Source organism: Poromitra crassiceps (genome assembly GCF_964638095.1).
Source record: "Poromitra crassiceps genome assembly, chromosome: 7".
NCBI classification, from domain to species: Eukaryota; Metazoa; Chordata; class Actinopteri; order Beryciformes; family Melamphaidae; genus Poromitra; species Poromitra crassiceps.
The window spans coordinates 12563502-12586222 of record NC_139628.1 but is presented as its reverse complement, the minus strand read 5'-3'; the positions used below and the strand labels follow the sequence as shown (position 1 = coordinate 12586222).

Genomic DNA, 22721 nt, shown 5'->3' with positions numbered 1-22721 from the left:
CAACCAAGGAGCTGGAATAAAACGGACACATATTTCCAGAACCAACCACTCAGTCCAACGTCCTTGTTGAATCCCCTCCAAGCTACAGGCCATGTCGAAGCCACCATGAGGCGTTATTATGAAACCCAGAGCACTGGCGGAGAGTGTCCTCTGCTACATGTGAGAGGATCCTCCGCTACATGTGACTGTGGTGGGGACTTGTGAGTTGTGAGGGCGGGGACAGAGCGGGGTGAAAAAGGCCACGTCCTAAGCCCCGCCCCCCAACCCAAGATGAGACGTTGACTCTGGGGGTTTAGTTTCGTTTAAAATATAATTTTAAAGTCTTTACCGCTCCTTCACCCCACATTATTTTTAAGTACTGCATATCAGATGTTCAAATAGAATGGAAAAACACCACAATGTTAAGTGACTGAATAGGCTACAAATCAAAAGATCCAGCCAAACCCCATTAAGAACTTTCCAGTTTTGCACCTCCCTCCTCTGTGTCCTCCCTGTGGAACCCTAACGTCACTGTACATTACTATGTGTGATTCTTTAATATCTATAAATACAGATGCAAGCTCTGCTCTGCTCCTTTTAGGGTGCACCTGCTGCTGCCCTGCAGTTTCTCTCGTAAGGTCCTTACACACGCGCTGTTGGTTTTTTCATAGTGCGATTAATTGTTGCCCGTCAATAAGATTTTTTGAACCTATATCAGTCAATGTTTCTTTTTTCCCCAGACAAGGGTAAATTTGTCAGAAATTCACTTCCAACGTGAACACATCTGTTGCTGTGATTGACAGGTGGGTCAAAATTTGCATTGCATTTTCGTGCTGTGTATTTGCATCGCTCTTGGTGTGTAAACAGTCTTTAGTATGATGTCCACCCAAAGGTGGACAGAGCAGGGTTGGGCCCTTCTGCAGCTGCTGCTGGTGTTATCTCTCTCTGGGGCTGAGCAGCCGGTGTGTCGGCTGATAGGGGAGCCGGAGATCCCCCAGCTGTCTAAGAATGGAGACATTATTTTGGGTGGACTCTTCACTTTCCACAGCAGCTGGAAAGACAGACATGACACCTACATGTACAGACCACCACCACTGCAGTGCACAAGGTAAATCACACTGTAGCAAGCTGCTTGACATAAGTAAGATTAGAAGAGCTGGGTAGATATATAAAATGTATTAAAAAATGTTATCACACTGAGTTGTCAAATAAGAAATATTTACTGATATAGTTTCACTTTTGTTTAATTTCAAGGACATACTGAGTATACAGTAACACCAACTATGTATGTGTCAAGGCTGATTTTCTCAGGTTTCCAGGTTGCTCAGGCTATGCTCTTTGCCATTGAGGAGATTAACAACAGCACAGACTTGCTGCCTGGCATCTTTCTGGGCTACATGATCTATGATGGATGTAGCAACATTGCAAGAGGAATAAGGGTGGCACTGGCCTTGGCTAATGGTAATGAGGATATATCCACAGCCTCCAAGGCACCCTGCACCAGACCGGCCCAAGTGCTGGCCATTATAGGACCGGACTCCTCCTCTCCTTCCATGGCTGTATCCACTGTCATTGGACCTTTTCACATCCCATTGGTGGGTAGTTTCTTCCCCCTTCACCTAATGTATAGCATGTACTGTAATGGACCTTGGCCACAGTTTGATCAATTCATTTCGTTTTATTTCCTCAATAATACAATAATTATTATTCTGCAATTTGTCCGACTGCTCACAGTAAAAGCAGTTTTAAGATGATTAATGCTAATGTGCTCTGAGTTTTGTGTACATTGTTTTAGAATTTGCATCCTCATCTTGTGAATCTCATTCCTTTCTACTCCCTAGATCAGCCACTGGGCCACCTGTGCTTGTCTCAGTGACAAAGTCCGGTACCCATCCTTCCTCAGAACAATACCCAGTGACTTCCACCAGAGCAGAGGTCTGGCCCAGTTGGTAAAGCACTTTGACTGGACTTGGGTCGGGGCAATTAGGAGCAATAATGATTATGGCAATAATGGCATGGCCATATTCACAGAGACGGCCCAAAAGCTGGGCATCTGTCTAGAGTACTCTGTATACGTCTTTAGAACAGATCCACCAGAAAAAATACAGGCAATAATTGAAATTATCAAGGCTTCCACTTCCAAGGTGATTGTCACTTTCCTCAACTCCCCTGATTTGGAAATACTAATACATGAGATGGCCAACCACAACCTAACTGGGTACCAGTGGGTCGGCACTGAGGCCTGGATCATTACCCCTTACTTTGCAACTATGAATGGACACCACATCCTGGATGGTGCTATAGGGCTGACCATGCCCAAGGCCCATGTCACAGGCATGAGAGAGTTCATCTTGGATTTAAAGTCACTCAATTCATCTACTGATAATGAATTGTTCACAGAATTCTGGGAGACAATCTTTGATTGTAGGTTCAAGCAGATGAAGGACTCAGAGGGGAATCAGAGATACTGTACAGGCTCTGAAGATCTGTCAGGGCAGCAAAACATTTTCACTGATATGTCAAACATGCCCTACTTTGCCAATGTCTATAAAGGAGTGTATGCTGTGGCTCATGCTCTACATAGTATTCTTGGCTGTAAAGAAATGTGTGACAATAAGGTACAGCCAGATCCATTCACAGTGAGTTGGTATTGTTTAATAAATTATTGCATGTCCATCATTCTGCAGAGCAAGAATGAGGTGTTTTACATTGAATGGAATAAGTAAAGTATTATCTATCTCCTTAGATTTTGCAGCACATGAAAAAGGTTCAGTTCAAGACAAAGGAGGGGGAGGACGTTTACTTTGATGAGAACGGAGACCCAGCAGCAAAGTATGAAATCATAAACTGGCAGCCGGACGAAAATGGCAATGTGGAGTTTGTCGTCGTTGGTCTTTACGACGCATCTTTACCTGCAGAAAAACAGCTAAATCTGCACACTAAGTCCTTAATTTGGGCACAGAACTCAGAGCAGGTTAATACCATATATGATCATTCATGGATTCTTAGGAGATTATTGCATTCTAATGTCGATTTGATCAGAATTCCAAATGGTAACTTGTAAAGACAACAGCATATCAAAGTGTATCTCATACTGCTTTTTGTTCATGCAGGTGCCTGTGTCAGTGTGCAGTGAGAGCTGTCCCCCAGGAACCCGTAAAGTCCTCCAGAGAGGAAAGCCGGTCTGCTGCTATGACTGTATACCATGTGCAGAGGGAGAAGTCAGCAACACCACAGGTACTCTAGCATTATTTAATGGATCAGAGGATAACGCCTGTAAATTCAATATCAGCAAATAAATATTCAAATATAATAGCAGTATTTATATGTTTATATGCAGTACACTTCAAGGTAAAAATGTAGTTAATCATCGGTGCATTTGAATATGAAATTTGGGAGTACTGTGAAGTCTTGTTCTGATTTATAGAACATGGCTGAGTAGCAAAAACGTGTAAATTAGTTGTAGATAACGAACAACTAATTAGTTATTATTCAGGGTTTCAGGGTCAGGAGGCTGGAACCTATCCAAGCATACAGGCGTGGACTGCATAATCGGGCACGTTGGGCAAATGCCCGGTGGCCTGGCCTGGCCTGGCCTTGCCTGGCCTGCAAAAAAAAAAAGACTCACTGAACAGCAGGCCAGGCGCCGCCTACTGGTTTACTAGTGGTTTTATTACTTTATTAGTTAGTCTGAAGTAATAATTACACTTCAGGGTTAAAGTGGGTGCATCTCATTGTAAAATTGGACTCGCCCCGAATTGGGCTTCAAACGGCCCTAATTGGGCTTCAAACGGCCCAAATCTGGCTTCAAACGACCCAAATTGGGCTTCAAACGGCCCAAATCTGGCTTCAAACGACTCAAATTGGGCTTAAAACGGCCCAAATTGGGCTGCAAACGTCCCAAATTGGGCTTCAGACGGCCCAAATTTTTCGCCGCACGCATGTCGGCCCGTATTGGCCTGCCTGCTTGGTATCTAATGCCCGGCCTGAATTATGATCCCAGTCCACCCCTGCAAGCATACATTTGGTGTAAAAGTCTGAATCAATTAACTACATCAATAGGTAGTGTACATTCTCCATCCTTATAGTCAATTATAAAACGGCTCTCTCAAATCAAGCAATCTGATTGGTTCACAGCCATTGTATAATTCCAGTAACCGAGTTCAATAACCCATGGCCATGGGTTATTGGTTGCCATGGCAACTCTCTTACTAAGAGAGTACTAATAAGGCTTACCTCAAATGACAACGTAGAAAAAAAAATGGCGGAGACAGCTGTCAGATCCTTGTGAATCGATCTTCGCTTATAACTTTACTAATACTTCGCAGAAAATGATGTTTTGTACAAGAATAGATGCGGGCTAATGTCTTCTTTGCAAAAGAAAGGCTGTTAACCCCGCATTTAACTCCGCATTTAACCCCGTAACGTTAGTTGGTGTCAGCTTTGCAGAGAGCATTCAGCTTCTCAACAAGTGCTGAGAATGCAGCGCTGCGGCTCGAGCTGCCTGTCGGGGTTTCCAGAAAAATCTCAGCTACTCAGCAAGCGCCAGGATTGGCCAATGTCAACTTCAGTCTCCAGAACGATCCAATCAAATCACCCGCATGTTCTTGCGGTCCCGCCTTACAGTAGCGTTTCAACTGACTCTATCAGAATGACATGCCAGTCGGAGTCGGACTTATAGTATTATTATTATTATTATATTATCATATAATAACCGCTGATAACAGTTTATCAGCGGGATATATTCACCACAACACACTTGCTCTCGTGATATATTGCTTAATTATAAAACGGCTCTCTCAAATCAAGCAATCTGATTGGTTCACAGCCATTGTATAATTCCAGTAACCGAGTTCAATAACCCATGGCCATGGGTTATTGGTTGCCATGGCAACTCTCTTACTAAAAGGCAGCGCTGCGCTCGAGCCAAACAGCTTTCTCCTGATCTGCTGTATGGAGGGTCACTAGTCCTTACAATGAGTCATTATGGACGCATGATGGCGCAACTCTCTTACTAAAAGTACCTCAAAAACAAAATGGTGGAGACAGCTTTCAGATCCTTGTGAATCGATCTTCGCTTATAACTTTACTAATACTTCGCAGAAAATGATGTTTTGTACAAGAATAGACGCGGGCTAATGTCTTAACCCCTCTCTCGCGCGCCCTCACTCTTAACCCCGCATTTCTAAATAAGACGTAACGTTACTTGGTGTCGGCATATGGCTCTGGTGTGGGGCTTTGCAAAAGCTCTCAGCAAGCGCCAGGATTGGCCAATGTCGACTTCAGTCTCCAGAACGATCCAATCAAATCACCCGCACGTCTATCTTCTTGCTAGAGGTCCCGCCTTACAGTAGTGTTTCAACTGACTCTATCAGAATAAAATGCCAGTCGGACTTATAGTATTATTATTATTATATTATTATACTTGGAAACCGTTTTATAAAAGCAATATAGCACTCGAGCTGCGTGGTGTTGTGGAATATATCCCGCTGCGGCCTCGTGGGATAACAGCTTATCAGCGGGATATATTCACCACAACACACTTGCTCTCGTGATATATAGCTTAAATATACACTATTCCTTGCATGACAAAGACGATCACACTTGGCCTAGCACCACAACTTTATGTTCTCCCAAAAATGAAAATTCAGTCATTATCTACCCACCACCATCAATCATACATACATCCATACATCCATACATACATTACATACATACATACATACATACATACATACATACATACCGTAAATTCCGGACTATAAGCCGCACCGTTTTTTGGCCTTTTTTGGCCCCTGCGGCTTATATAACGGTGCGGCTTATCTATGGATTTTTTCCAAAAAAAAAAAAAAAAAAAAAAAAAATCTCTCTTTTTTAGCACTCTTTCTAACTATAAATCCACTTCTGTTTTAATTTCCTCTCTTGCCCTCTTTTCACCACACTGTATGACACTGTATGACACTGTGTGCACTGTAAATAACAACACAGGTGGTGTTGTGTTATGTTGTTTTGTTGAAATGTTAATAAATGGGAGCTTCCTCAAACAGCCATCTCTTTCCCGACAATCCCCTCTGTGCATGAACCCTTACATATGGTAATTAAACATTAAAACACAAAAAAAAAAAAAAAAAAAAAAAAAAAAAAAACCATTAAAACACCCGCGGCTTATAGTCCGGTGCGGCTTATATAAGAAAAAAATAGTCAACTTTGCAGGTGCGGCTTATACACCGGTGCGGCTTATAGTCCGGAATTTACGGTACATACATACATACATCATACATACATACATACATACATACATACATACATAATACATAATACATACATACATACATACATACATACATACATACATACATACATACATAAATAAAAGGAGGAAATGGACAGGTTTTCTTATTGAGGCTCTTGCAAAGCCTTTTTTTCGGGGGGTCAATGTGGCTCCTGACATGCTCAACGACTGACTGTCTAGTTTTTAGACAGGCCCAGTTTTACAGGGGTGCAAAAGCACGCATTGCACTCTTATTTTAATTCTTTGCATGCTCAGTTGAAAAGAGTGGTACTTTTTTTTTTTTTTTTGTATAAATGCTGCAGCTGCACACTTACAGTTTAAACTTGAATTATAATTGTTGTTTTTCTTTGTTCTTTGATGTGAATTTATGGCTTTTTGGCACCTACATGTAACCTTTTAAGCTTGAGATAATTATATTATCATTATATGGTTCAAATATTTCAGTAAAGCACTAGAAATATTCTTGCTTGGCTGGTATACTTGAAATGACGGTAAAATGCATTATTTGTAGTAAAATAACATGTCAATCTTTTGCGGGTCGGCCCGTGCATGTCCACCCCTTCCTATCTAGGATGCATCCCTAGTCATCTTGTTCTGGAACCGGCCCTGTTTTTAGAGAACAAATAAATCAAATAAATAAATAAATAAATCACAGCGGCTGAAAAAATGCTTCTTCTCTCAGTTAATAGCTACCGATAGCTCCCTTGATGTCTGTAACACTAGTTTGATAGATCATGTTAAAGCAGGGAGTTCCCCAAGCCCCGGCAGCTGGCTATTTATCCGCCTACTGGCCTCTGGCCTACCAGTTACTTATACACTGTAATTTCTTTTCTTTTTTTTTTTTTTATACAGTGCACCTGAACGACACATACCCCCTGAATAAGTGTCCAAATGTTCATGTAATTCTGGCCAATACTCCACTTCTGTTATAACATTTCAGTCTGGAATATGGAATATCTTTCAATAATCTTTATGACTAAAAGGCTAAAAGTAATCTCATGTGTAAGAAAGGACTGTTCTACAATGAAGTAAAACTGTAAATAATAAAGTTGTTGGTTTTGGATTTATTTAGCTTCAAGAGTGCATTTTTGTTCTTGTGTGACCCTCAACACAGGCTTTGAGAATCCCGGGCCACTTACTGATACTTGTGCTTAAATTAACACACTCATATTCTGGTTTATTTCTAGAAAAACATTTTGGCTAGTGGAAATTCTAATTGGCTGGCAACTTCTAGCAGCCATATTGGCAGGTGGTCAAAAAAGTTAATTTCAAGCCCTGCAGGGAGAGCAAGTGGTGACATAGGAGTGAATGAGAAAAGGATCAAATATTGGTGTTTAAGACTGAATAATGACATCACAACTGTTAATTTAAAATGAGTTATTCCTCTACACCTGACTTCAAATGCCCAACATTTTTCCGCGCCGGCGCCGTTTGGCCCCTAACCCTCAGCAAAATCTGGCCCTCTGGTATCGAGGACATTTTTTTTGTGGTCCTCTCTATCATCAAAAGTTCCTGGGTTACGGCATGACAATATTTGTTCGGCCCCCAGCAACAATCTGGGTTTCTCATGTGGCCCCCCATGAAAAATAATTGCCCACCCCTGATCTAGCCTCTTAAATTGGTTCTCAAAGTGAACCAGATTCATGCATTTTAGTTTAAAATGTACACATTTTTCTTACAGGGGGCATGGCCCCCCGAACCCCACAAGAGGGTCCAAGCAAGGTCTACCCACCACAATTCAACAAAACAACATAACACAACACCACCTGTGTTTCTTTTTTACAGTGCACACAGTGTCATACAGTGTCATACAGTGTGGTGAAAAGAGGGCAAGAGAGGAAATTAAAACAGAAGTGGATTTATAGTTAGAAAGAGTGCAAAAGGAGAGAGAATTCAGTTTTTTTTTTTTTTTTCCTGAAAAAAATCCATAGATAAGCCGCACCGTTATATAAGCCGCAGGGGCCAAAAAAGGCCAAAAAACGGGAAAAAAGCCGCGGCTTATAGTCCGGAATTTACGGTACATATAGTTGGTAACAAACTGCAGGAGCTTAAAGGGGGACTTACCCCCCAGATATGTAACAAAACGGTGATTTGAAAAAACCTATGGAAAAGAACAAGAAATGACATATACTTTTGTCTATACTATACTCTTTGGCTGTGCTCAGCTCAGGAATTTTTTTCGGAGATCGACGCCATTACAGTTTGCCCACCGCCTCGAAAATAATTTATATGAGAGCTGCAATATCTTTATAAATATCAACAACTAGCCAATGCTGGTGGCCTGTATGGAAACAGCGTTGCTCAAAATGGTTGAAAGTTATATCAATTTGGTAATTCAGTGGCGAACTAGAAAATTAATTATTTTTCTGCATGTATGTGTATGTGGCGTCTGTATCTATCGCTAAAAGAGTATAGTGACGCGAGGCTCGTTACCGCAGCACACTGCACAATAGGACAAACCCCCCGCTCTGGGGTAACACAATGTGAGATTTCTCCACGTCATTCCCTCGTCCAACTTGCGATATACCGCGCCATGAAATCCGTTTTTATTTTTCGTTTGGGGGTTTTTCGTGATTCTTGTTAAAAGTTGTGCAAAAGTTTTCCTCTCAGCGCAGAGCTGCAGGCTGCGTTCTCCCCCTCCCACCTCCCAGACCCCGGCTGGCGAAACAGCCTCCTGCATGGGGCGCTCTGTAACCCTCACGGAGCAACAACAAACAAACACAGACAGAAATAGCTGGTGTGCGATTTTTCTGCTCAATCAGTGTCTGAGATTGGGTACAGGATTGCGGGAATCCCGCATCTGTTTGCGAAGGTGCGACTGGACAGGACGCTTTTCACAGACAGGGGCACAGCGTCAGTGAGGCTGCAGTAGCTGAGTAGCCTGCTATAGTCGGAGCGAGGTGAGTGTCACTTCACCATGCCTTCTCCGAGTCCTCCCCGTCGAAAGTGAAGCGACAGAGAAAGAAAGGACGAGAGAGAGGGGAAAGGTTCCGTGCGCTGCAGGCAGAGGGGGGGGGGGGGGAGAGAGAGAGAGACAAGTGCACTGGCTGCGCTATAGGCTACACTCTCCATTCACAAACTGCACTGGTCTCTGTGACCGCGATGGCGCTCCAAGGATTAAATTATTATTACTCTCTTGCCTTTCATGACACAACTTTAAAACGTAGATAGATAGTAAAAAACACATATTTAGGAAAAGTCATGGACAGGCAGGGTCATATATTTTATTGAAATAGAGTTACATGCATTGAAAATATCAAAACGGTCCCACTGACCACAGTGGCGGTTCTAGTGTCAACAACAGGTCAAGTGACACAAACAGCCAATGAGCTGTGTGTATTGTAGCACCATATTGGTAGGAAAATGCTTGTGACATCATGGGAATGGTGCCATGGCACGAGTCCGATACCTCACGAGTCCGACACCTCACGAGTCCGAAAAAAGAGGCTAACTTCCCCCAGACCCTAACCCAAAACCTAACCTCTCCCACCCCCACGCCTAAACCTAACCTCCCCCAGACCCTAACCCAAAACCTAACCTCTCCCACCCCCACGCCTAAACCTAACCTCCCCCAGACCCTAACCCAAAACCATGAGGTGTCGGACTCGTGAGGTATCGGACTCGTGAGGTATCGGACTAGGGGGCAGTCCCCATGGGAATAGGCTTGGAGTTGTGAGGAGCCGAAAGGGTACAGGGGGAGTAGGGGAGTAACTATCTTGAAATCCCATAGTCTTTGGTTCATCGTGACGTCACGACGTATCAAATATCCCATTCATTTTAGGGCACAAAAAAAGCAGTGTTCCACCCATAGAGGGCACTTATGCCAGTTACGCTGCTGAAAAATGATACAAATGGTAAAATGGCAACAGTTTGGTCTCAAATGTGAAAATTTTGACCAGCATTCTTCACACACCACCCCCAAAGTCATATATATTGGTTAAAAGCTGAAAAAAAGTGTTTTGGGGGTTAGTTACACTTTAAAGTTAACTCATCAAGGCCAACAGCCAGTCCCTCCAGGATTTCTCCTCCAGTTTTTTTGTGATTATTGCGATCATAAATGTTCGATTTTGCAGCGGCTTTTCTCAAAATTTGCAATGCAATTCGTGACATTTTATGTGAATTTTTTAGCTAAAGTTGCGGGAACTGGCAAAAATTGCGGAGTTGCAGAAAAATTCAGATTTTATTTTTAATTTTTTTATTAACACATTCACTGCCAGCCTTTTTTTTTTTTTTACTGTAGGTAGGTTCTGCCAGAGGTTTTTTTTGAGGATTCTGGCTCATTTTACAAGAGCCAAGGATTATTTTCTGCTTGGAGTTTGTGAACACAAAGTTCACAAAAGTACTAATAGAATGTGTGCTTTCTCTGTCTAAAAGAGTTAGTTTGTAGAGTTAGTAGTTATGTAGATATTAGCCGTTGAGTACAGCATGGTTTCAGCGTCTGAGAGTGAAAGCTGAGATAATGGCAGTTTTGTGAAATTCAATCAAACAGGCAGAACAGTCACTTTAACCATTTATTTTTGGCATCAGTGAGAGATCAGACATCTAAACAATATAGTTCTGAACGCCCTCTCCTTCAAACTCCTCCCTCCGTGGGCGTGTCTGGTGGCTTTCAGCCTGCGTTTGTCACAAGCGAGTGTTCTGCTGCTGCTGCTGCTGCGAGTTTGAGCAGCCTCCCTCCCTGGCAGCGAGTGTGGATAGGGCTCACTTGTTTCTTGGGTTTGAGAGCTTTGATGAAGCTTTGTGCGATTCTAGGCTTTATGCTGCGTGTTTCAAACTGTGTTTTCCACCCAGTCTATTTTTGGAATCCCCCACCGCCAGCTCCCAGCGCGATAATGCGCGAAAGTGAAAGCGTTTTCGCCAATCCATTTTACAGTAGAGAATGGTTTCCTCGCGCGTTACCCTACAGTTTTGGCTCTGCTTTTCCTAATGTGGAGAGCACTGTCGCCACTTAGTGGGTCCGTGGAATGGGTTGTACAGGTTCGCTGACTCCAATATTTTTATAGGAGACGTGGGGAGCGTTGATCCACGTCCCACCGTCAAAAAAAAAAAATCGATTTTTTTTTTACGTATTAACACGTTAATTGCCAAGAACGAGTTGAGTCGTCAAACACAATCCAGCTGTTCACTGCCAACGACGAGTTGAGTCGTCAAAAAAATGTTTTTTTTTTTTTTTGACCGTGGGATGTGCATCTAACCCTTTTACATCTCTTATATAATTATTGGAGCCACCGAACGTTTACAACCCATTCCACCGACCCACTAAGTGGCAACAGTGCTCTCCTGACTAGAGGAAGGCAAGCATTTTTTTAACTTGTCACGCCATTCTCACCCCAGCCATTCTCATGAAAATGGATGGGGGAAAACGCTTTCGTTTTTGCACTGATTGCTGGCGATGCGGGATTGCAAATTTACATAATAGATTACAGGTGGAACACACTTTGAAACACGCAGCATAAATATGACCAGAATCGCAAAAGCTTCTCTCAACCAAAACTCCAAGAAGCGAGCGAGTCCATCCCGACTTCCTCAAACAGTGGCCGTGCAGACAGGCACAGGACAGCAGCAAAGCAGACAAGCTTGTGACGGCCGCTGCAGCCAAGAAGAACGCCCACGGAGGGAGGAGTTGAAGCAACTCTCCCTCTCACTCTCTCCCTCTCTCTCTCTCTCTCTCTCGCTCTCTCTCTCTCCCTCCCTCCCTCTCTCTCTCTCTCTCTCTCTCTCCCTCTCCCCCTCTGACTAGGATTAAACCTATGCGTCTCCCTCCCGAGAGGGAGGGAGAGAGAGAGAGAGAGAGGGAGGGAGAGCGAGAGGGAGGGAGAGAGAGAGAGAGAGAGAGAGAGAGAGAGGGAGGGAGAGCGAGAGGGAGGGAGAGAGAGAGAGAGAGAGAGAGAGCGAGAGGGGGAGGGAAAGAGAGAGAGAGAGAGCCAAAAATGAATGGTTAAAGTGACTGTTCTATCGAATTTCACAAAAAGCCGTTTATCTCTGAATATTTTTTCTGACGCTAAAACCATGCTGTATTCAACTGCTAATGCTTACATAACTACTAACTCTACAAACTAACTCTTTTAGACAGAGAAAGCACACATTCTATTAGTTATTTTGAGATATTGTGTGTTCACAAAATCTTAGCAGAAAAGAATCCTCGGGTCTTGAAAGATGAGCCAGAATCCTCAAAAAACCCCTCTGGCAGAAGCTAACTACAGTAAAAAAAAAACGTCTGGCAGTGAATGTGTTAATACGTCATTGGCAGTGAACCGTTGGATTTTTTTTGACGGAGTAATACGTCATTGGCAGTGAACGTGTTAAAAAAAGTATTGTCCTCGATCATTTCTCTTCTCCTTTCTTCCTCATCCTCAATGATGCTATTATCACTTTGCCTTTTCTCATACTTTTTGCTTAGTGCTTCATATTTTTCCTCTTATCCTTATTTCCTCTTCATGCCTTCCCTGTCCTCCTCATCCCTTGTTCCTTGTTACATTTTCAAACTACTAGACCCGGAGCTAAATATATAATTGTAATTGTGCATCCTTTGATCTTCTGAAAAGGAAGTTTGAATTGCCTGGCAGGAACTGGCTCACATTCCTGCAAATCAGAAATTATGTTCGATCGAAGATTCATACCTTTGAAGCCCTCCCAAATGAACCTGCTTTTTTCGATGTTTTGCCGGGCCCTCCTCACTCCACCTCATCTCAAGATGTGTGTGTCTGTTTGATGACTGTACCATGGCCTCTACTGAGAGGATTAGAGAAGCATGGTAGGAGGAACTCTGTACTGATTTATCTGACATTATATGGGAAGGAGTCTGTCGGTTGTACAACTCTCCCTACTGTATCACCACTCTGGGAACAACACGTTCTCACTCCGACCACGTAGCATATTGACGCTTTGTCCCGTCCCTTATGCGCCACTTGTTACTAACATGGTACCCTTGAGCGACCCATGAAACGACTTGGGCTTTCCGACTAAACTCAATGCAAACCCATAGAAGTCAACTTTGACGCTTATGGCAACTGCTCCCCCATCAGCCTAACTGCTCGCCCATTAGTCAACTGCTCACCATTAGCGTCTGGGGGGAGGTTAGGTTTAGGCGTGGGAGGTGGGAGAGGTTAGGTTTAGGGTCTGGGGGAGGTTAGGTTTAGGCATGGGGTGGGAGAGGTTAGGGTTAGGGTTAGGGTCTGGGAGAGGTTAGGTTTAGGCATGGGGTGGGAGAGGTTAGGTTTAGGGTTAGGGTCTGGGAGAGGTTAGCTCCTCCAGACCCTAATGGTGGAGCAGTTAGGCTAATAGGGGAGCAGTTGCCATAAGCGTCAAAGATGACTTCCATGGGTTTGCATTGAGTTTAGTCGGAAAGCCCAAGTCGTTTCATGTGTCGCTCAAGGGTACCATGTTAGTAACAAGCGACGCACAAGGGACAGGACAAAGCGTCAATATGCGACGCGCTCAGAGTGAGAACGGGTTGCTGGGAAAGGTGTCAAGGCCTACAAAATAACCCTTCAGCCGGAGGCAGAACTCACCATCTTCGGCTGCTCTGAGTCTTCTCTGAACTTCCCTACAGCTGTGCAACAGTCTCTGACACAGGGGACAACTGAAACTCATCAAGAAGGAATGGAAGTCCCCCTCTTCACCCTCCGTTCAATTGGATTTGACCTCTGTTATACGGATGGAGAGACTTACGTTCCTGAGGTCCAACTCACTTAAGAAATTCTCTGCTATTTGGAACCCGCTTCTAGCCTACCTCGTTGAGGTTGGGGGGGACGGGTGATTCGCCTGGCTGGTTTCTCATGGACCCTGTGTGGGATTCCGGGCACAATACCTCTTACCAGTGTTGGGGGTAACTCATTACAAAAGTAACATATTACATGTAATATATTACTTTTAGCAGTAACTCAGTAATATAACTTATTACAAATAGGATTTCAGTAATATACCATATACCAGTTACTTTGTCAAGTAACACAAGTTACAAATTGATTTTTTTTTATTTTTTTTTATCAAAGCACATTTAAATAAAGATACATTCATTTCCTAATCAAATTGTGTTTTTATGTAAATAACCACTACAGATGACAGTAACAAAGGAAAAGGATAAGATTTAGAATTTTGGATTGTTTACACTGACTTCAAGACGGTTTAAATTATTTTTCGGGATGGTTCCGGGGCGGCGATGTCATTCTGCTACTGCTGTTGTCTTGGTGAAAGTAATGCAAAAGTAGTGTAATAAGTAACAAGTTACTCTACACAGACAGTAATATTGTAAAGTGTGTGTCTGAGCCTGTTTGTCTTGTACGTATGTTGTTCAAAAAAGTTGAAAATAAAATATAGAAAGAAGAAATGTCACGGACAGTGCTTCTCGCATTAACAGTAACAAACGTTCAAACCTTAATACCATGGTGCTGCGTCTATACGACAATATAAGACAATGCAGAGCCCACAAGCAGAACCAGCTGAGCGAGGCGGCGTGCAGCGTGTCGGTGGGTTTGATTTGATTTATTTATTTCGACGGGACAATGTATTAATTAATACACAGGACAAGATGTTACTATCCCTTGTGCCAAAATCCGAGGAAAAACACATTTAGAAGCCCAATCCAGAATAAAACAAGCTAACAGGCTAACAAACTAATACACAAGACACAAATCACCAGTTACCTACCCTAGCCAACAGCAGTATGAAGCATGTCATTGGGGTTTTCAAGTGGGCACCTTCCTTCACCGACGTTTCGTTAAGTTAGGCCCACGACACCTCAAGAAGGCTTAACGGTGTAATCCAGCGTCCTGGAAACACCCCCCTCCATGCTACCACCGCACAACTGCATATTACCTCACTATCTAAGCCTAGCTATCCAGGTCGATTCGGTATGACATTCCTGACTACACCACCACTGTCAATGATTCAGCCCTGTTGATGCGGACCGTTAATCATGACCACCAACAAACAATCCCTAACTACACCACCACTGTCAATGATTCAGCCCTGTTGATGCGGACCGTTAATCATGACCAACAAACAATCCCTAACTACACCACCACCGTCAATGATTCAGCCCTGTTGATGCGGACCGTTAATCATGACCAACAACAAACAATCCCTAACTACACCACCACTGTCAATGATTCAGCCCTGTTGATGCGGACCGTTAATCATGACCAACAACAAACAATCAATCTGACCTTAGCGAGCTCCCCAGCTAGCATGTTTCCTCCTTATCCACAGCCATTCACTTGCTCGTTCTGCTGCCTGAGACATGTTGCTAACCGCAAGTTTCAGGCTCCGTCCCCGAATGCCCAACTCAGTTAGTAAGGCAATAACGGACTTTGCCACAAAACCACGGCAGCCCACCTCTACAGGCCGCACTCGAGCCCTCCAACCTCGCTGCTCTGCCTCTGCTGCCATTTCAGCATACCTAGCTTTCTTGCGCTCATAAGCCTCCTCAACTCGATCTTCCCACGGGACTGTGAGTTCGATAAAATAAACTCTCTTCTCTACCTCAGACCACAGTAACAAGTCCGGACGTAGCCGGGTGCTAACTATATATGCTGGGATGACTAGCTGTTCATTCAAGTCAACCCTCATTTCCCAGGCTCCACCTACACTTAGCTGCCCTAACTTGTGCCTGACCTTAATTGGTCTAATCTTTTCTCCCTCACGTACAAATTTGATCTGTCTATTCTCTTTGCTAGCAACTAGAGAATTTACTTCTAGCCGCTTTTCCTCAACTGCAGCTGCCAAACATTTCAACACCTGGTTGTGACGCCAGGTGTATCGCCCCTGGGAGAGACTGACCTTACACCCTGACAGTATATGCCTCAATGTACATACACTAGAACACAACGGGCAGGCACCATCCTCGCCCAACCACTGATTTAAGTTCTGGGGAGATGGCAGCACATCATAAGTAGCCCCTAGAATAAATCTAATTCTGCTGGCCTCCATGCTCCACAACTCTCTCCACTTCAACTTTCTCTTCTCTACACTCTCCCAGTTCACCCACTGTCCTTGCTTTGCCTGCGACACTGCCTTAGTACATCTTACTGCCTCCTCTTGCCTATGTACTTCTTCAACTACCATCTTCCTCTTTTCTATTACTGATGCCTTGTTCCACACAGGTTTCCCTATGCACAACCCTAAGCCTCCACGCCCATGCTGCACCTGACCTATGATATCCCTGTGTCTAAGAGCTGACTGTGCTTGCTGTACTGCCTCCTTTGGGTTCCACTTCCTCCCTGTTTTAACTGTGGGCGCTACACTCCTAACCACTGGATCCTTTGACTGAGTCAGAGTCATTTCCAGTCTAACCTTAGCACACTTGAACTCCTCTGTCAGGCTAGATAATGGCAATTCCAATATGCCTTTCCCATATAAGGCTACACTGCTTAGCCAGCGTGGGACTCCGAGCCATTTTCTAATGAATGTGTTAATCATCCTTTCTAGCTTTTCTACCTTTGAAAGGGGAACCTCATACACTGTCAGTGGCCACATCAACCGAGGCAACAATCCAAACTGCAAACACCACAACTTTAACTTTCCTGGGAGCCCTGACTTGTCTATACTTGAAATACCTTGAATCATTTCCTGCCTCACCTCCTCAAACTGTCCCTTATCACTGAGACTTGCATCATACCATCTTCCCAAACTCTTGACTGGTTTCTCTAACACTGTAGGCACCACCTCATCATTTATAACAAACTTCTTACCTACTACCCTCCCTTTAATGATTGAAATACTCCTGGACTTACTTGGCTTCACTTTCATTCTAGCCCACTGCAGATTACTATTTAACTTATCCAACAATCTGCTAGTACATGGAGCGGTTGACGTCATAGTCGTCATGTCATCCATGTATGCCCTAATTGGAGGGAGCCGCAGCCCTCCCTGCAGCCTTTCTCCACCCACTACCCATTTTGAAGCCCTAATAATGATCTCCATTGCCATGGTAAAAGCTAATGGGGAAATTGTACACCCTGCCATAATGCCTATCTCCAGCTGCTGCCAAGCTGTAGTGTACTCTGCTGTGGTAAAGCAGAGTTGAATATCTAAGAAGTAGGCTTTAACTAAGCTCTTTATACTACCTGGCACTCTAAAGAAATCAAAGGCCTCCCATAACAGACTATGCGGCACTGACCCGAAAGCATTAGCCAGGTCCAAGAATACTACATGCAGGTCTCTCTTCTCACGCCTAGCTGACTGGATTTGGTGCCAGATCATGCTGGTGTGCTCTAAGCACCCGGAGAAGCCGGGAATTCCAGCCTTTTGCACCGAAGTATCTATTAGCCTATTCTTTTCTAGATAACTAGACAGCCTCTGTGCCACAACACTAAAGAAAACCTTCCCTTCAACATTAAGTAGACTGATAGGTCTAAACTGACTTATCTCTAACGAGTCCCTTTCTTTAGGAATGAAGATTCCCCCTGCTCTACGCCATGCCTTAGGAATAACCTGCTTCTTCCAGACTACCTTCATCAGCTTCCATAGAAACTGCAACACATCTGGAGCACTCTTATACAGCCGGTAGGGGACTCCATTAGGACCCGGGGCTGAAGAGGCCCTTGCACGTCTCACTACTTCTTGAACTTCTTTCCACCTTGGTGGGCTATCATCACACTGGCTCTCTATTTCACCAATAGGTGGAATATCAGCTGGGACTGTCATCTCTCTAAACCTTTCCCTATCTTTGTGAACCTCCTCCAAATATTCCTCAAGCTTCTGCTTAGGTACCATAAGGCTACCATTCTTTTCCTTACTAAACAATGACTTCACAAATCTAAATGGATCCTTATAGAATGCTATTCTAGCTCGCTCTTTCTTTTTCCTATTTTTCCTAATGCTCTCTGCTCTTCTTAAAACTGCCAACCGATCCCTCACATCTGACTGCAAGCAATCAATGCCTTCCTTCTCAACCTCTGTAGCTTTCCTCCACTGCCTCTTAAGCTGTCTTCTCTCCTGGATAAGTCTATCTATCTCTTGTTGGCGCCTAGATTTAACTACCTCACCCTCTAGTTTCGTCCTTTTCTCAAAGACGCCAAACCTTTCCTTACCATAATCATAAATACAATCTCCCATTTTCTCCAACTTACTCTCAGCAGTTCCTTTAAGCTTCTCTAACATCCTAACCAAATCACTATTGATATCTTCCCACTTCCTACTTTCCGCTGCACCTGGCCACTTAACTCTAGGCTTCTGACTGCTAATCTTCTCCCTTTTTGGCTGGCTGGCCTCTCTGCTTTCCTCGGTGCTAGGACCTGCCTCAACATCAGGGGTGCTGATGTCCTGCGAGCTGTGGGTTACTTCCTGTCGCTGGACTTCACCCGACTGACTTGATAAACTTCTTAAGAAATAATTATCAATGCGGGGTCCCTGTGTTCCCTCTACCAAGCACCTCTTCCTGCCTTGATGGATTCTAAGGCCCCTCAAAGTTGTTACCTTCTGCCAGCCACACAAGCAAACCTGATGCTTCTTTCCATCTACATCTGAACTAGTGGCTTCCACTGACATGTTTTCCCTACTCATAGTCAAGTCCGTTCCAGAGTCAATAACCGTGTCAACCATAGGTGAGTCATCTTCCGCCCCCGCTCTCGCAGACTCTAGGGGTGTTTTTTCATAATTCTGTTTCGTAGCAAGTTTGGGTGTAACCAATGGCCTATTGGCCTTGGCTACTGCCACAATGAGCAGCTAACCCATTGCAGCCCCGGTGGGGTCTAATCCCTCCTGTCAGCTGTCTTTCCATGCTGTCACTAGGTCTTTCCCTAGTTGTCAGCTGCACTATTCACAACAGTCACTAGCCTAAGCTAGCTTTAGTATTAATTAATACACAGGACAAGATGTTACTATCCCTTGTGCCAAAATTAATGAACACAATAACCATGGAACAGATAAAAACATCTGGAACATAATAAAAGTGTAAAAATCGCCGGATTTAGCACAAGGCTAGTTTCCATCCGTTGTCCCGAAAGCATAAAACACAAAAACATAAAAACAGAATATATAAAACAACACTGGACTGGACTGGCTTAAGCTCCTGCACGGCTCCAGCACGCTGGGCTCCAGCCCTAACCCCTAACCCTACCGGGCTGTCGGCTTTGCCGGTTGTCGGCATTGCCGGTTGTCTGCATAGTGAGTGGACCCAAATACCATTCCATGATAACAGATTAACCGATCTTTCCATTGAATTTGGAAATTCTAAAGAAACAATAGCTATGGTTTTCTTTGACTAAGATAAGACTATAATACTCAGACTTTCAGTCGACTAAAACGACTAAATAACAACAGGAAGAGTTTGACTAAATCTAAAACTGAGGACATTCGACACGGGGCTAAGACTAATAATAATTTAAAAAAAGCAAACAAAAGTGACCCCGGCCTTTACGTAAAGCACATTACGCGACTCGTAGCACGACGTAATACTGAATGTTGATAATATTTTATTTCCATTCGTTTTTTTGTGTCTTGAGCTTGTGAGTTTGTCTTGTACGTATGTTGTTCAAAAAAGGTGAAAATAAAATATTGGAAAAAAAAGTGTCACGGCCAGTGCTTCTAGCATTAACAGTAACAAACGTTAATACTATGCTGCATACTATATAGTATACAAACGTGTATACTATATGCCGACAACCCGCAATGCAGAGCCCACAAGCAGATCCAGCTGAGCGAGCTGAGCGGTGCAGCATGTCGGTGGACTGGCTTTAGCTCCTGCACGGCTCCAGCACGGTGGGCTCCAGCCCTAACCCCTAACCCCTAACCCCTAACCCTACCGGGCTGTCGGCAATGCAGGTTGTCGGCATTGCGGGTTGTCGGCATAGTGAGTGGACCCAAATACCATTCCATGACAACAGATGAATGGATCTTTCCATTAAACTTGGAAATTCTAAAGAAACAATAGCGATGGTTTTCTTTGACTAAGATAAGACTATAATACTCAGACTTTTAGTCGACTAAAACTTGACTAAATAACAACAGGATGAGGTTGACTAAATATGATATATAACTAAGGACATTTGACACGGGGCTAAGACTAATAATTAAAAAAAAGCAAACAAAATTGACGCCAACCTGGCCTGCTGCCACCACTGTGGGGAAATAAGGGAGCTAGTCAGGAAATCTAATATCTGTTTTGATTTTAACTTGTAGATTCCATCACCTGTGAGCGATGCCATCCTGAATTCTGGTCAAATGAGAAAAGAGATGACTGTGAAAAGAAGGACACAGAGTTTCTATCATATGAAGAGACTATGGGAGCACTGCTCGCGGCGGCGTCCCTGTTAGGAACTGGCATGACTGTTATGGTGGCTTTCATCTTCTTCAGATACAGGAACAGCCCCATAGTCAAGGCCAACAACTCTGAGCTGAGCTTCCTGCTGCTCTTCTCCCTGGCTCTGTGTTTCCTGTGTTCTCTGACCTTCATAGGCCGGCCCTCTGAGTGGTCCTGCATGCTGCGACACACAGCATTTGGGATCACCTTTGTCCTCTGCATGTCTTGTGTTCTGGGGAAAACTATAGTCGTGTTACTGGCCTTCAGGGCTACACTTCCAGGGAGTAATATCATGAAATGGTTTGGCCCTGCTCAGCAGAGACTCAGTGTTGTGGCTTTCACTCTCATACAGGTCCTGATTTGCATACTTTGGCTAACTATCTCTCCTCCTTTTCCTTTCAAGAATTTTAAACATTTTAAAGACAAACTCATCTTAGAATGTGCATTAGGCTCAGCTGTAGGCTTCTGGGCTGTGTTGGGCTATATAGGAGTCCTGGCTATGTTATGTTTCTTTCTAGCTTTTTTGGCTCGGAAACTTCCCGATAATTTCAATGAAGCCAAATTCATCACCTTCAGCATGCTGATATTCTGTGCGGTCTGGATCACCTTTATCCCTGCGTATGTCAGCTCTCCAGGGAAGTTCAGTGTTGCTGTGGAGATATTTGCAATTCTGGCCTCCAGTTTTGCACTGCTAATCTGTATTTTTATTCCAAAATGTTACATAATCTTATTGAAGCCAGAAAAGAATACAAAAAAGAACATGATGGGTAAAATGCCATCAAAATCATCATGACGAGTGAATATAATAAGCATAGTAGAATGACAATAACTTGTTTCAATAAAAACACATTTAATTCATGAATGCAATAGGGTACTATTATAATTAGCTGTGCTTACTGTCATTGATGTTGGTGAGCCCAGGAATCGAGCGAGCGAGATGCCTAGTTGTTTTGAAAAGTACTACAAATAAAGTTATTATTATAAAGTTATTATTAATCCCAATCATTGATACAGTACACTGCCCCCCTGTGGCAAACAATGGAGGCCAGCTTTTATTGCAAACTCCTCCCTGTCAGCAATGCTATTTTCTAAGCTAGAGACGCCTGGGGCTTGAAGGAATCTGAGTTTTGTTGTGAAAAACTCAATCAAAATACTGAACCAGCTCAACCAGGTCAGGAGGGTTTTGAGTATACCAGATGTTTCTGTCCACACACCAATTTGTTTTAATCATTCTTTTCTAGCTCCATGGTCAGACAGAAACTACCATGCCTGGAGTGAGAAGGGTCTAGTTTCCGTTAGAGACCTATACATAGATGGTCATTTCGCATCTTTTGAACTTCTGAGGGGGAAATTTGAGTTGCCCAGCACGCATTGGCTCAGATACCTACAAGTAAGACATTGGTCCCTATCGTTGCATCGGCGCTGTTTCTAGGCCGAACGCCTGGCGCAGCGCAAATCAGTGGGCGTGGACCAGCGCACTTGATATCGTCGTGCTGGCGCTAGACGCAGCCTCAACCATTACAACCACGCCTTTTAAGCGTAAAATTATGCACCGTCATGCTCATTGGATAACTGCAATAAACGAATCCCACGCTTGCCTTTTTAGCTCCAATTCCAGTGATCCCGCAAAACCAGACGAAAGCCCTTCATCCAGTCTGTCTGTCATTATAGGCTATTATTCTGCAGTTTAAATACTGCAAGCATGTACGCTACACTATAGCAAGATCAAAGTGAAAAGAATGTTCTAAATGCATCAGCTAGAAAAATATAGCCTATCCCTATATGATGAGATTAATTTTATATTGGTGAAAGTTTGTCCAGAACGATATCGTTTTCTCTCCCCTGCTGCAGGTAGAATGATGTACATAAATATACCCTACATTATGTAAAGTCATTGCATAAATGTGTTTTTATTGTAAAACTAAATGTGAGGTTGGGCTAAGTTATTGGAGCGGACATCACAGTATAGCACATGACAGTAGAAGGCGTTCTGCAGCGCGTTCCGCTGTCACTTATCTAAATCACGTTAAATCCACACAGGGTATATATAGGCTCAAGAGGACATATATGTTTCACATAGGGTGGTGTTTCATTTTGATGTTTTATTTGGTCCAATATTGAAATGTGTACAATTGCAGGTTGTGTTACCATTACACATTAATTTAGATCGACCTTTTATATCTATTTCGCCTCATTTGGTTGCTATTT

General features: G+C 43.5%; 1 protein-coding gene across 1 annotated transcript; it reads left to right on the top strand.

Annotated features, from left to right (window-relative positions):
- Positions 1–854: 854 nt before the first annotated feature.
- Positions 855–21306, top strand: LOC310779413 (extracellular calcium-sensing receptor-like; the record flags this gene model as incomplete). Its single annotated transcript, XM_083639948.1, has 6 exons — positions 855–1087; positions 1277–1574; positions 1821–2618; positions 2726–2953; positions 3093–3216; positions 20393–21306. 6 exons carry the CDS (start codon positions 855–857, stop codon positions 21304–21306), a joined length of 2595 nt encoding a protein of 864 aa, XP_083496074.1.
- Positions 21307–22721: the final 1415 nt, after the last annotated feature.